The following is a 13,261-nucleotide window of genomic DNA, read 5'->3' as shown; positions in this document are numbered from 1 at the left end:
CCTTTCTCCCTGCATTTAAGAGAAGTGTCTGGCACCATCTTCTCTACACCAACCTATTAGGTAGCTGTAGTTACCAGTTCATTACTCTGCAGGACAAAGGGAGAGCCAAACTGGTATTTGAAGTCCAGCATTAACACTGAAAGAATATCTCTGCAAGATTGCAATTCAGAAACTTCTTCCAGATGTTGCTATCATAAACTACAATTTAGCTGAAAAATTGAAATTTAGGCAAAACACAACATAGAAGTGCAGCTCAGGATGATGAGTGGTCAGCTAATTCTCTGCAGCAGTTTCTATACTTCCAGAATTTCAGGCAAAAAGCAATTTCTGAGCACCACAGGCCCTGGGATTTAGGAGTTTCCGATTTTATATTTCAGCTGTGGAAAAGAGACCTACTAAGCTCCTACAGTGGTTACTGGAGGAGTCAATAAAATACAGCTGAAGTGCAGTACATGCATCCAGTTACAACCCAATGTTCTCCTACTAAAATATTCCTTTACTCTTTCAGTAAATTCACAGCAAACATTAATTTCATCATACCACATTACTTCTGGTAGGGTTATGATGATTTGTATCAATTAAAGACTTTTGACCCGTTACTCCTGGGACTATTAGTTGTTTTCCCCATTTTATGGAAATAATGCAAACGTATACAATTTGAGTCATTAAAAAAAAACCCCAAAAAAAAAACCCAAAAAAACCCCAAAACAACCCAACAATGATTGCATGCAATGGGCTCTTCTCTGGGCAAGAAAATGATTAGTACTGAAGGTTAAATTCCACTTTTGAGCATGGAAAATTAACACTGGGAAATGAACCTATTCTCTTATTTTTAGGAGAGAGATCCAGGTATCTTTCTTTGTTTTCATTGATTTACTTTTTTCCCCCAGTTTGCACTGTAGCCTAGTAAGTACTGAATTTCTCTGTTACTCTTCTCCATTAAAAATTTAAGCACCACTGGGACAACAGCTAAATTGTACCACCAATTTCAATACAAGTCTAAGGGACTCTGAAAAATGGCCCAATTCCCATCTTCCTACAAATCTGTCTAAGTAGAAGAATGTCATTTTAAGGAGTGGCTGGTGTACTTTAAACGATTATACAGTCTCTTACACCTTCCTACTGTATCTCTCTTATCAAGTTTTCTGGCAAATAAATTACATCTACTTCAGTCTTGTATCAGTTGGACAGTCAACTTCAGAGGGGACACATATGAGACTGTAAATAATATATTCATAGCCAAATTTGAAAATAAATAATCACTTGCTGGCAGAATGGAAGAATTTTAATTATACCCATTTAGATTATCTCAAATGCAATTCTATTGCTGCGAATCTTTGAAGAGAAGTAGTAATCCCATATGAATTTTGATGTCAGGTGTTTAAGAGGAATGAAAATACAATGTGATATGAGATAGGACAAAGCACCAAGTCTGCAAAGCTGAATAGTGCAATATGCCATTTGAGAACCTCCCAGTAAAACAGTATTTTCTATCTACTGTCCATTAATAAAAATACAGACTTCTTGAAAATATGACTATTGATAATTATTATAGGTTTGAATTAATTATTTAAGCAAAATTCATAGCCATCTCAAAAAAATCTCCTTGATATACTTCCTTTTCCTCACAAATCTACAGTGATAGCCTCTTGGTTAACAAAAAGATATTTCAAAATATATGGTATCTGCAAGTATCAGCAATGAATCAAAGAAAGTACTAGCATATTTATGCTTGTGCTAACAGTCTAAATAGAGGACACAATTACATGGCAAGATTCTGCAGAATTCTGGATAAAAAGCATTGTATTTTTACTAAATTTTTTTAAAATTTTTTTGCAAGGACTGCAGTATAATCTAGAGCCTAGATATTCTTCCTATCTGGAAAAAAAAAACTTTGTTAGTCTAAATGGTATCCATTGTTTACTAACTCACATAAAGCTATTAAAAAGCTCACCTGAAAATTCTGTGTATAAATTGTGGTGACTGCTTTGAAAACAATTATGTTGAGGAACAAAAAATGTAAATATAGTACCCCAGTTCTTGCTCATTTCCACTTACCATATATCCACAGAAATAAATATGCTGACTTGGAAAATTTGGATATTTTATCCTTGGTTATATTTATATTTTTCTATGAAATCATCGTGTGGTATTACAAAGCCCTCGAGATTTTTAAGAAATGTAGTTACTATATATTTTTGAGTCAGATTCTGCAGTCAGTCAGAGAGATACATATTGAAGTAACCTCATCAAAGTCAGTCTATTACTCTGGGTTTATGGCATTCTGAGATCAGACACTGGCTCTGAGAATTTTATTTTCATGTGAGATTTAACTTCAAATAGTCTCCTTTGCTGTTTGAAGCAAAGAGACAATTACTAGTAACAATTTTTACTGGAAGATCCATGCTTCTATCACCCTTTAAAGTTCAAAATACAATTTGCTTCAAGATGGAGCTTAAAAGAATGCTAAGACATTTCCATCATGCAGTGAAATAGCATCAATATGCAGTAAAATAGCCATTTAACAGCACATACTTCTGAAGGCAAAGCATAGCTTCTTTTTTTATCTCATTATATATGCACCCTAACACACATGTAGGCTATCCTATGTACCACACCACAAATAATTTTTATCACTGCGGTTATTCCAGATAGTCACATGCATATTAAGGGCAACCAATGATCCATCTAAATGAAACTCAAGAGGCTCCACTGCATATTAGAATAAACATAACCTATATTGAGCCTTTTCTCCCTCCCATATGGTTTTCTGAACTTATCAGTCATCCAGATTGGTTTTGAAGCTGTGTTTAGTTGTGTGTAATGATATATATACTTCCTCAGAGCCTACTTCATCACCTCTTTAATCTTTAGCCAAGATTATCTGGAGCACTACTCACTAACAAAAACTGGCAGTATACTTTGCTTAATAATGTATTTGTCATTTTATCAGATGTTAAATTTACCCACAACTGTAGCTAAAGCCCTCCAACAGCTGACATCTGAAAACATTATTCCAATCAGCCTGTCAATCTTTCTACACTTACTCTGTCTTCTGAGTTGTACAACAGAGAAATCTCCCAGCTTCTCTTAAATTTCTATCATATGGCAAAATAAATTCAGACAAAGATTGATACATTTAACTGTTCATTCTTCTGTGCCAGAGCCTTGGCGATCTGAAGATTTACTACTGCCTGAAAAAATTAATTGCCTCCAGGGAGCTAACCTACACGTAGTTCAGGCAAAAAACTAAGCAGGAAAAGAACTGCAAACAGCAACCTTTTCTGTCTACACAAATTGATGAAATATTTTTAAATACTTTAAAAAGTTTCTGTATGGTTTTTCTTCAAATACCCACCAGTTTTGTTACATATGCTGAAAACACCAAGAGTTTATTTTATGATCTTTTAAGAGAACAGTGAATTTTAACCAAATATTGTCAAATATTAGCAAATAGATGTTGAGGTTCTTTGAATGCAAACAAGAATATTCGCAGTACAAACCTGACTCAGCTGTGACCTTTCAAAAGCAGCACAGAGAATGTACCATATGATCTGTATTTCTAATCAAAACACCCTGAATTTTAAATGGCAAATATTTGCAGTGGATTGCTTTTGTACAAGGTAAAGACTCAGAGTTCTTGTAAGAAATTGTTCATACAATAACATTAATTAAAAAATAGTATTAGGAAAACATTGTCATGATGCTGTGACAGAAACTGGGGAATAACAGCGTGATCCACCATTACTTTACCTATTTTAGCACTCTTTCCCAAATGGCAGCACAAACCCAATTTTCCTCTATGATCTTACCTATAAATGAAAGGAGCTACCGTGGCAGTGTTGGGGTGGCTGTATTGCTGTTGCTGAGGGAGCTGGACTACACCATTTCCTGTGCCTTGGCCACTGCCTGCAGCCATGGAGGCTGACAGAGCTATGGAGGATCCTGGGGGGAGAGCAGCACTTGTTTCTTTCCCTTCAGAAGAAGCAAGACCAGAGGAAGGAGAAGCCTTCTCATTAAGCTGAGATTTTGGTGTTGACTGGGACTGGTTTCCTTTAGTAGTCCTCAGTTTTTCAACCTCCTTACTCCCTGTGCAGGTGGAGGAAGTGCTCTGCTTTGCTGTTGCCACCTTTGACCCAGGTTTTGGGATCCCACTAGAAGACGGTATTAAACTTTCTTTCTTGGCTGCTGTCGTCTTGCTTCCCTTTGGGATTAGACTTGCAATTTTTGAGCTCTTCTTTGCAGATGTTTCAATGACCTGATCCTTCTCTTCCTTGACTGCTTTCTCAGTGCAAACTTTGTTTTTGTCCCTGTTCTTTTCCTCTTTGTCCTTTGGCTGTAGCAAAGACTTTTTATTGCTGAGATTTTTGCTGCCAGCTTTTGGAGGGGTTAACTTCGGTGATACTTTGGGACTGCTACTTGTGGAGCCGCCGCTGTTCACCCCACTTAAGACATCCATTTCACCACACTCTGAGAAGTTGTCATCCTCTCTCCCACCATCACTGGGTCCTGAGCTCAGTGACAAAGGAGGTCTCAGAGCAGTCCTGGCATTAACCAGCTTGAATTTTTCCAGCATAGATTTTTGTCCAGATGAAGGGGGCTTCACACCTTCAGAAGGGGGTGGCTTGAGCCTGTCTGAAGTTGGAGTAGGGGAGGTTGCGGGACTAGGCTGCTTCACAGACAGCATGGTAGAGGTCGCACTGTGTTTGACATTCATGGATTTGCTGCGCCAAGGCTTGCTGGCACTTGGAGAGGGTATGGCAGAGACCTGCTGCTGCCCGGTGCTGGTGGGATGCTGCACATTTCCATTCATGCCTGCAGAGGGGTGAGGGCCTTTTGGTGAATCTGCTTAAAAAACAGAAAAAATACATAATGGTATAGTTACTCTCCCATCTCCTGCTTGAAAATTATATCATAGTCCCCTGGCATTTAAAACACACTTACATGTGACCTATAATAAGCACAACTTATATGCACATGGAACATGAAGGATACTAATAGAAAATGCCTTTCTTTCCTCCATTATCGTGGTGTTGTTTAATACTTCCACAAGCCAAAGAAAGCCTCAGAAAAGCCTTAATTACAAAAATTTCATTACGCAAATCAAGCCTTCTAATTTTAGATTCTTCCAATCACTTGTTGATAACTAAATGCTGAGACATAGAAGAAAAAAGAATGCTACAATTCTGGCAGAAAAACAAAACTGGACAAAGATGGGTTTGATGTTTAGTGAAAGAAAAATAGGTGCTAGAAAGCCAAGGTTTTAGGAAAGAGGAGGAGGATTCAGTAATACTGAAATTAAATGGATAAAATCAATATTCATAAAAACAAAAAGGGCAGGTGACCATACATTTTTAGTTTTAAGTACCATTAACAATATTTAGCAGCTCAGGAACTTATCCCAGTACACTTTCATAGGTGGGAAAAAATTTTATCAACAATTTCACCAATGTCAGTACTTAAAAGTTACAGTGATATATCATCTGCATGGGTACAGCAATGATAGCTGTTTTGGGTGTGAACTCAGGTAGGTACAGAGGGCTCTGGCACATTCACTACATTTATATCACCCGGGAACTTCAGTGGATCTTTAGAATGAATGAGAACAAGGCTCCTTCTGCAATAATCAAACAATGCCAATTAACAGAAGTGATTTTCATCATCTAGCCTTATTAAGCAAAACAGACCAATGTACAAAAGGGTTAAGCTCTTTTGTAGGAAGTTTAGATTCCCAAGATATATCTGAGTATATAAACACCATCACTCTGGAGCACCAGAGAAATGAAGTGGTAATAGCAATCAAATCATGCAGTACATAGCTATTTCAGCAGCTGACATATTTTCTTTTAGTGGATCTATCCTGTCTTGCCATTCAGTATTGGAACTGTTAGGGAATTAGATGTGAGCCTGCCTATAGTATATTGGATTGTGTACTGCAAGAAAACCCATGAAACATGCAATGCAAGTATAGTTCATGTAATGGTAAAAGGAGTGCCTGATGCCTTGCATACACACATAGTATTGTCATACCTTGAGGCCCCCCTGTGTGAATAATATTAGAGACGAGAATGCTGAGGACATTTGTCCCTTCAGCACAGAGTATGAAGTTATGCATCATTTTCATTTATGCAATCTCAGTCCTAAACCTCAAGATCCGACTTCCCATCTGGAAGTCTGAAGGCTGCTAATACATACAGGAAAGGCAGAATTTTGAGAATACTGAAAGTGGAGCTGTTTTTTCTTTAACAAGAGAATGCAAACATAGCAAAATTTACTGCTCTGAGTAGCATTAACAAGTTCTAGTTTAAAAATATTAAATAAAATTATCTGAGCAAAAGTAACATGACAACATGTAACATTTTTACTTAACATTATCAACAACTAGTTCCACTAAGTCAATCCCCTCCACCTCAGTAGATGCTATATAATTTCATCTGTGCAGGTTTTTTTTGTGTGCTCCTCAGCCTGATATGCAAATGCCACAACACTACATGGGTGACAAAGATGAAGAGACTGGAGCACCTCTCTCACAAGAACAGGCTGTGAGAGTTGGGCCTTTCAGCCTCCAGAAGAGATGACTGAGAGGAGACCTCATCAATGTGTACAAGTATCTGGAGGGAGGGCATCAAGTCAGTCTCTTCTCAGTGATGCCAGCAATTGGGCAAGAGGCAACAGGCAGACCCTGATGCACGTGAAGTTCCACTTGAAAATGAGGAAGAATTTCTTTACTGTGTGAGTGACAGAGCACTGGAACAGATTGCCCAGAGAGGTTATGAAGTCTCCCTCACGGGAAATACTCAGAAATCATCTGGATGCAACCCTGTTCCATGTGTTCTGAGACGACCCTGCTTGGGCAGAAGGGTTGGACCAGGTGATCCACTGTGAACCTCCAACCTGACACATTCTGTGATTCTGTAAATGAGCTCATTCCACCTTCACAAAAGGTTTCAAGCAGCTCTGCTGAGTCCTGCTCTAAGCAAGGAAACATTAACTTGCCTAATTAACATTTTGGCTTGCTTCAGAGTATTTTTTGTGACACCAAAGTTACAGCGTATTCCCCAGGCTCCAGGTTGCACCACGGAGCACCTTTGGTGGGCAGCTGCATAGCTGATCCCTCCCTTGGGACCAAGGCAGGAATTGTGGCTGGGCCTCTGCTATTGTCTGGTGAGCCTCAGATGCTGGAAGAGAGCCTGAGGCCAACCACAGCTGTTGGAAATTACTGCAGCCCTCAGGCTTTCTTAATTTTTACCAGGAATCAGCCCCAGGGCTGATAGCTCAGAAGTGGGTGTGCACTTGGACACATGCTGTCTTGCACTAAGCTCACCCTAAATACACTGGAGAATTGGGGTCTTAACCAATACCAATAGTTTTGCAGAAGAACAATTCATGATAGGAATATGCAAAGCTAATAAGGAATACAAGTAACAATCGGTGAGCAGTGGGATGCCACTATTTTCTGTTGTATTAGTTATGATACATTTGTATGGCTTCAGGCTTTTAGTTTTACTAAAAAAAATTGTTCTGTTTAAAAAGAAGAAGGCATGCATTATTTCCGGCTGTATAATATTAAACTGGTTGAGGGAAAAAATGTAAAAAGAAGTGTATTTACTGTTTGATCAACAGCTTGTTCTGCTACATATACAGCAAAAAACCCCCAGGTTCCTGGAACCACTGGTATTTATTTGATCCCTATGTCACAAATCATAAACAGCAACAAAAAATTACAGACTTTAACTTGCCATTAATCTTTAGTTTAAAGGGAATCCTTAATATTTCTACAAGACATGTGAACTGCATACTCTCAAGAAATATTGACAACCTGTCTTTATGTTTAAACATTTGGAATTAAAAGATCTCTTCACCCTCCCACACCTCCAGCACAAATGTATTACTTGAAGCTGCACACAACTAACTGCTTTCCGCATGTTCAATTGGGCTTGGCTTTAGCTGTTCATAACGTGAAACCTATCCCCACCTTGTGGTGATTTTGAGACAGAGTGAACCCAACCTATGACAAGGATTTCTTATTTCTGTAAACTAAATTTTACAAGAAGTCAGTCTTTGCTTTCAAGCTTAACCCCTTATTGCTGAGATGCATAGTCAGCTTGTGGTGAAAACAGTTTTCTGCTTGAGAACTCAGTGCTTCAGAGCTCAACCTCTGCTGTAAAGGCACAGGAGCAATGCAACACCCCCAGGTGCCCAGTGCAAAAAAGAGAAATTTCTACCAGAACCCAGCAAGACCATGATAATCAAATAGACATTTTCAAATCCACTTTTCATAGGCTATTGCACAAATAAAGGACATGAGAAGAGTTGAACTTGGGCCCAGTACATAATCAACAGCCTTTGTCTTCTCATCTGTGACCTTTGCTGTGTTCTGTTCTGCTGGAGAAGACAACCTCTGTCACAGGAGCTCCTCCACTGCAGCAAAGTTAGGTAGGATAATCTAAATATTCTGTAGTAGGCAGGTGTCCAGATTATCCATTTTAGTCACTCACAATAAAAAAAGGTTAGTAGAAAATGGAAGAGTTGCAAGGTGTTGCTATAGGGATGTTTGAAGGAATGGGACGTCTATCTAGTAAGATTAAAAGACTTCAGCTTGTTCAACTCTCCCTTTTTAGCTGTCCATGAGAAAGTAGCTACCACTTATCAGCAGAAGGGGAGAACACAACCAGGGACCACTCAAAAAATAGTGGCACCAGAAGAAACATACACAAATTAGCTCTAGATATACATATTGGTTGCAGATGAACAACAATTTGCATCATCACACAACAGAGTTCCAGGGCAGAGTTTCTCAGAGTGAGTAAGCGCAAAATAACCAAATAGTGTTAAAACTGAGTTTGGAGAAGACACAAACGCCATCTCATATAATTAAATTATACTGAAAAGCTGGCAATGGAATTCTATGACACAGTGACACTCATCAGGGTAAAGATACACTGTTTCTAAGATCTAAGGGTTAAGGATCTGTTTTAAAAATGTGCCATGAATTACAACATTATTCCTCTGCTGTAATCAAAATGTGCTAGTTTTCTACCTTATTAACTGTCTGAATAATTACTTCACTTAAATAGTTTAATTTTCCTAGTTTTATTTTATTTCTATCTCTATGTTATTAAGTTGGAGGCAGAAAAATCTGACAAGTCTGAAAAGCAGACATGTTCTTTGAAATTGATCCACAAGCTGAAAAGTCCAGAAGAAAAAAAAAATCGCACTAAAGCTCCAGAAGCAAGTTTCATCTAATGGCTTGTTTAATTGTTTGGTGCATTTTGTGTTTCTGATTTAATCAGAGCTATACACAGATACCTGTGTCACACAATGGATCGGGTCTGTTGGTGAAAACTGGGCTCTGCGCAGTGAAGAGGAAACCCATATTTGCTCAGGGGAGCCAGGTTTTTTACCGTGCTTAAATACTCCCTAAGCAACTTTCAAAGGAGATGGTATCAATGAGAGACTAAATAATGGAATACTGAATAAAAGGCTGATATTACATCTTTTGGTTCACCTTCAGATCTCCTTTAATTCTGTGACTACATATCCATTCCCCACTGTGACTGAGTGACTGTGTTAGGCAGGAATGGATTACAAGTACTACCTATAATTGGATTTAAAAAAAAAATAAAAAGATCTTTTGCTGTATATATTTTCTGAGGTCTCCTTATAGCACATATAGGAAGGTGTACAGCAGAGAAAAATGTAACAGTGGTCTGCCCTCAAAGAGGTTTGGAGGTCCCAACATCTAGCAGCTCTTTACCTAGCACAAGTAATCTCTTTGTCTCAGAAATTAATGCATATGGACTGTGCATCTATTCAAAACAAGCTGTTAAAAGTTATCCTGCTCTGAGCATCTGCATCAGAAGCAAAAATTGAAATATAAGGTCTATTATTTGTGCTGCAATGTAAGTAAAAATCATTTGTTACTGCATAGTGACACTATTTCTTAAAAAGAGCTTCTTTATATTATTACTATGGTACGGGTTAAAGTTTGTTTCTAAACAAATTCTTCAAAAATCTCAGGTTACAGAACATCCTAAAATACTTTTAAAAATATCAAAAACCTACTTGGAGATCTCATTGTAATATTCAAAAATTTGTCACTATAATAGCTAAATTTAAAATATAGCATGGTACAGTTGTTTTTCTGTTCACGCAAAGTAGCAGCACAGCATACTCAAATATAGGTTCTTGGGTTCTTTCAGGATATTATGAAACAATATCATTTTGCTATACTTGCACTTACAGCAGTCATTTTCTCTAATGAAGCTCTACTTTACACCCTAAAACAATCTTGTATTTATCTTTGATTTTCACATAAAATTAATGTTTTTTCATCTATTCTGCTGTTTTGATAGGAAAAAAGAGAAGAGATTAAAACATCTCAAATACAGTAGTCTGCAGATATGCAACGTTATGTTTTCTATTTCCTGTAAAATGAATTGATTGACTTTACAAAAAAGCCACCCCTTATCCTCTTGCAAGTGATGACTTCACTAAAAACCTCATCAAGGTTCTCATTCTCTGCTGTAAAGAAATGGGGAAGTAAAGAAATATATCTTGCAGAAAGTCACATAAATGTACAATGAAATGCAAACCTTAGCAGTCGAAAGACAGTTTCCAAGTAATGAACTAAGAATATTAATATCTACAAGCATGTCTCACCTTGAATAATTTCATTCTCACATATTTCAGCTGCTAACATGACAACATTATGAAGCAATTCTAAAACCTAAACCCCTGTACATACCTTCATTCAAGCAGCCACATCTACTTCGTAACTTCACTATCGTATTTGTGAACTACAGTGTCAGCTCAGTTTTCACTCTGATCTCTTTTTAGTTTTAGCTTGGATGTCTTGACACAAACAAGTCCTCAGTAAAATAAAACCCACTATAGAACTATGTGAAACATTCAATCCTGATAGTAAAAATAAAGAAATAACTATTGAAAGGATGGTTTTATATCTTCAGATACAGCTAGGGGCAAAGCGTGTTCATCAGAATTTTGTAAAAAAAATCTGGATAGCTGCCTGTTGCTTGGATGAAGAACATTCACTGCATACTTGTTCCTCCCACAGACCCCAAGGATGCAAACGGGTACTATGTATATTGTATCACTTTCAATTGAATTCTAACCCAGAGATATGAATAAAATGCTGTTCATTACACAAAGGAAGAAAGAAGGGGAGGAAGGGGATGGATTAGTTACACAACTCAGAAAGCTGCATTTTTGCATTATTCTTTTTGAGATAAAGCCAGAAGAGGCATATTTTCCAGGAAAATAGATTCAGGGTGAGAGAAACGGAAGGACCCACAGTAGTCAGTCCATTGCTGTAATGGCTGCTCCAAATCCCTGCAAAATTTCATTTAATTTGACTTAATTTTCAATACTTTATTCAGTATTATACACACACTAGGTAAGGTTCTGAAAGAACAGATGCATGTAACATTCTGATGCAAACATAATATTCTGATTCTTCTCCATTAGAGGCTAAGATGCAAAGTCCCCTGAAAATGATGGCAGTATTCCTTTGGGTAAGAGTAGACTCGAACATGGAATAAGATTATAGGCATCTAATATGGATTAACTTTTACTTTGTAATCACCCCATGATATTTCCATCAAAGGATGGATAAAATATAGTTTAGAACATCTTGCATGTTTTCACATCTGAACTTTAATCCCAACTGAACCGCAAGTTCTAATTCAGGCTCCAGTTTCCATGGGTCTTCCTTACCACTTCTTTGACCCTTGTGGATGTTTTTTCTTTCCCTTCTTGTGTGTTATGGAGAGTAGACTTAGTAACTTTAATCTCTTACCTTTTTCATTTCCGTTTGCATATTGGGGAGGCTTGTTTTTGTCAATGCTGTTAAAGCTCTGACTTCTCCGATTTAAATTGGAAGCTCCCTGGACTTTGGTACTGCTGCCTGCAGCTGGCACCCTTGAGGGTCCTGGAAGCCTGGAATGGTGAGAAATCAGTGAGGAATCAGTGAGAAATCACTTCATTTGATGTAATGCAACATACAGAGGAGACAGTATGCAACTATCAGACCACAATTTTAAACCAATTAAACCCAGTGAATTCAGGTAAGCAACAACAAACAGGGGGATTCAAATTAGTCAGACTCCACAGAGAAAAAAAAAAAGCTTATCATTATGCACACAAAAGGAAAAAGATGCTTTCTAGAGTCACAAGACGTAAGAAGATGCTTTGCATTTGCCATTAACATTGCTAAAACAGATTCACCCTAACAAATATTAAAGTGCAATATCAACCTTTATTAAAATCTGTCACTTTTGGAGAGGAGATATTAGAGAAATAGATTAGAAAGCACAGCAATACATAGTTGTGAAATACTTTGTCTCTCTTGCTCTAATGCAGGTTTTGCAGTTGTGTTTAGCATAAAATCTGGCTTTTTAGCTATCTTCTTCAGTTATTTTTCAGAAGGCTATTGCTAAAATAATTCTACCTTACTATTTTAAATGAAAAATATTGAAAATACTTCTTTTACCTAGATGATACAGATGCATTTATACCTTTTAGATAGAAGTATATAATGTAGACTACACAGTTCATTTCTTAGTATTTGCTGCCACCATCTGAACCTTACTGCGTGGCTATGCTAAGGAAAAAATGTAAATTCTTGTTGATTCTGGTATGTGTAAGCCTGCATCCTTTTTCCATCTGAATCTGTTTTGTGATGTATGATTCCCTCATATGTGCCTACTCCAAACTTTCTAAAGCACCTTTGTGGGAAGCCACAATCCTCTCCATTTTTTTTTATTTCTTAGACAAAACTAATTGCTCAAATCAGTCACAGGCTTTTGCCATAGGAGAAGAGCATCTCTCGTCTGCTTCTTGCTTATTGGAACGATTTTAATAATGGTAGTGCAAATTATACCATAGTTATCAAATTCTGTTAGTTTCACTTTATTATGAAAGAGCAGCATCAGAAGGAAGGAAAAAAAATCACATTACAAAGAAGCACAAAACATTTCAATTCTTCCAAACTTTTTTTTTTTTGTTTAATACACTGGCATAATAGAAATGTTCAAATAATTTTATTTTCATTTTCAAACATATGTAAACAGCTCCATATTCTCTTTCTTTACCAGTTTAAACCTCAGAGAACTAATCCACTAGTTATTTTATGGCTCATTCTGGCCGTCAGCCTGCCCTGCTAGTCTCTGTGCCGAGCCCAGAGCAGACTCTCTGCTCCGCAGCTGTACGCACGCTAACCTTTACCGTGACCCATGAATCT

General features: G+C 37.5%; 1 protein-coding gene across 12 annotated transcripts in view; it reads right to left on the bottom strand.

Annotated features, from left to right (window-relative positions):
* NAV3 (neuron navigator 3) overlaps positions 1-13,261 on the bottom strand; it is a 508,081-nt gene that overhangs the window by 126,218 nt on the left and 368,602 nt on the right. For 10 of the 12 annotated variants that reach the window (XM_085045498.1, XM_085045490.1, XM_085045433.1 and 7 more), the window contains 2 exons: positions 11,819-11,958; positions 3,813-4,848 (listed from right to left, as the gene is read on the bottom strand). In XM_085045498.1, the coding sequence (XP_084901624.1) occupies positions 3,813-4,848; positions 11,819-11,958 (1,176 nt within the window). Of the gene's footprint in view, positions 1-3,812; positions 4,849-10,747; positions 10,854-11,818; positions 11,959-13,261 lie in introns of those variants that run through there. The other 2 variants (XM_085045455.1, XM_085045539.1) reach the window with 2 other exon arrangements.

Source organism: Lichenostomus cassidix, chromosome 1Aa, assembly GCF_008360975.1.
Source record: "Lichenostomus cassidix isolate B80296 chromosome 1Aa, HeHo_3.0, whole genome shotgun sequence".
Classification (NCBI taxonomy): Eukaryota; Metazoa; Chordata; class Aves; order Passeriformes; family Meliphagidae; genus Lichenostomus; species Lichenostomus cassidix.
The sequence above is the reverse complement of the archived record's forward strand: the minus strand, read 5'-3'. Positions and strand labels throughout refer to the sequence as shown.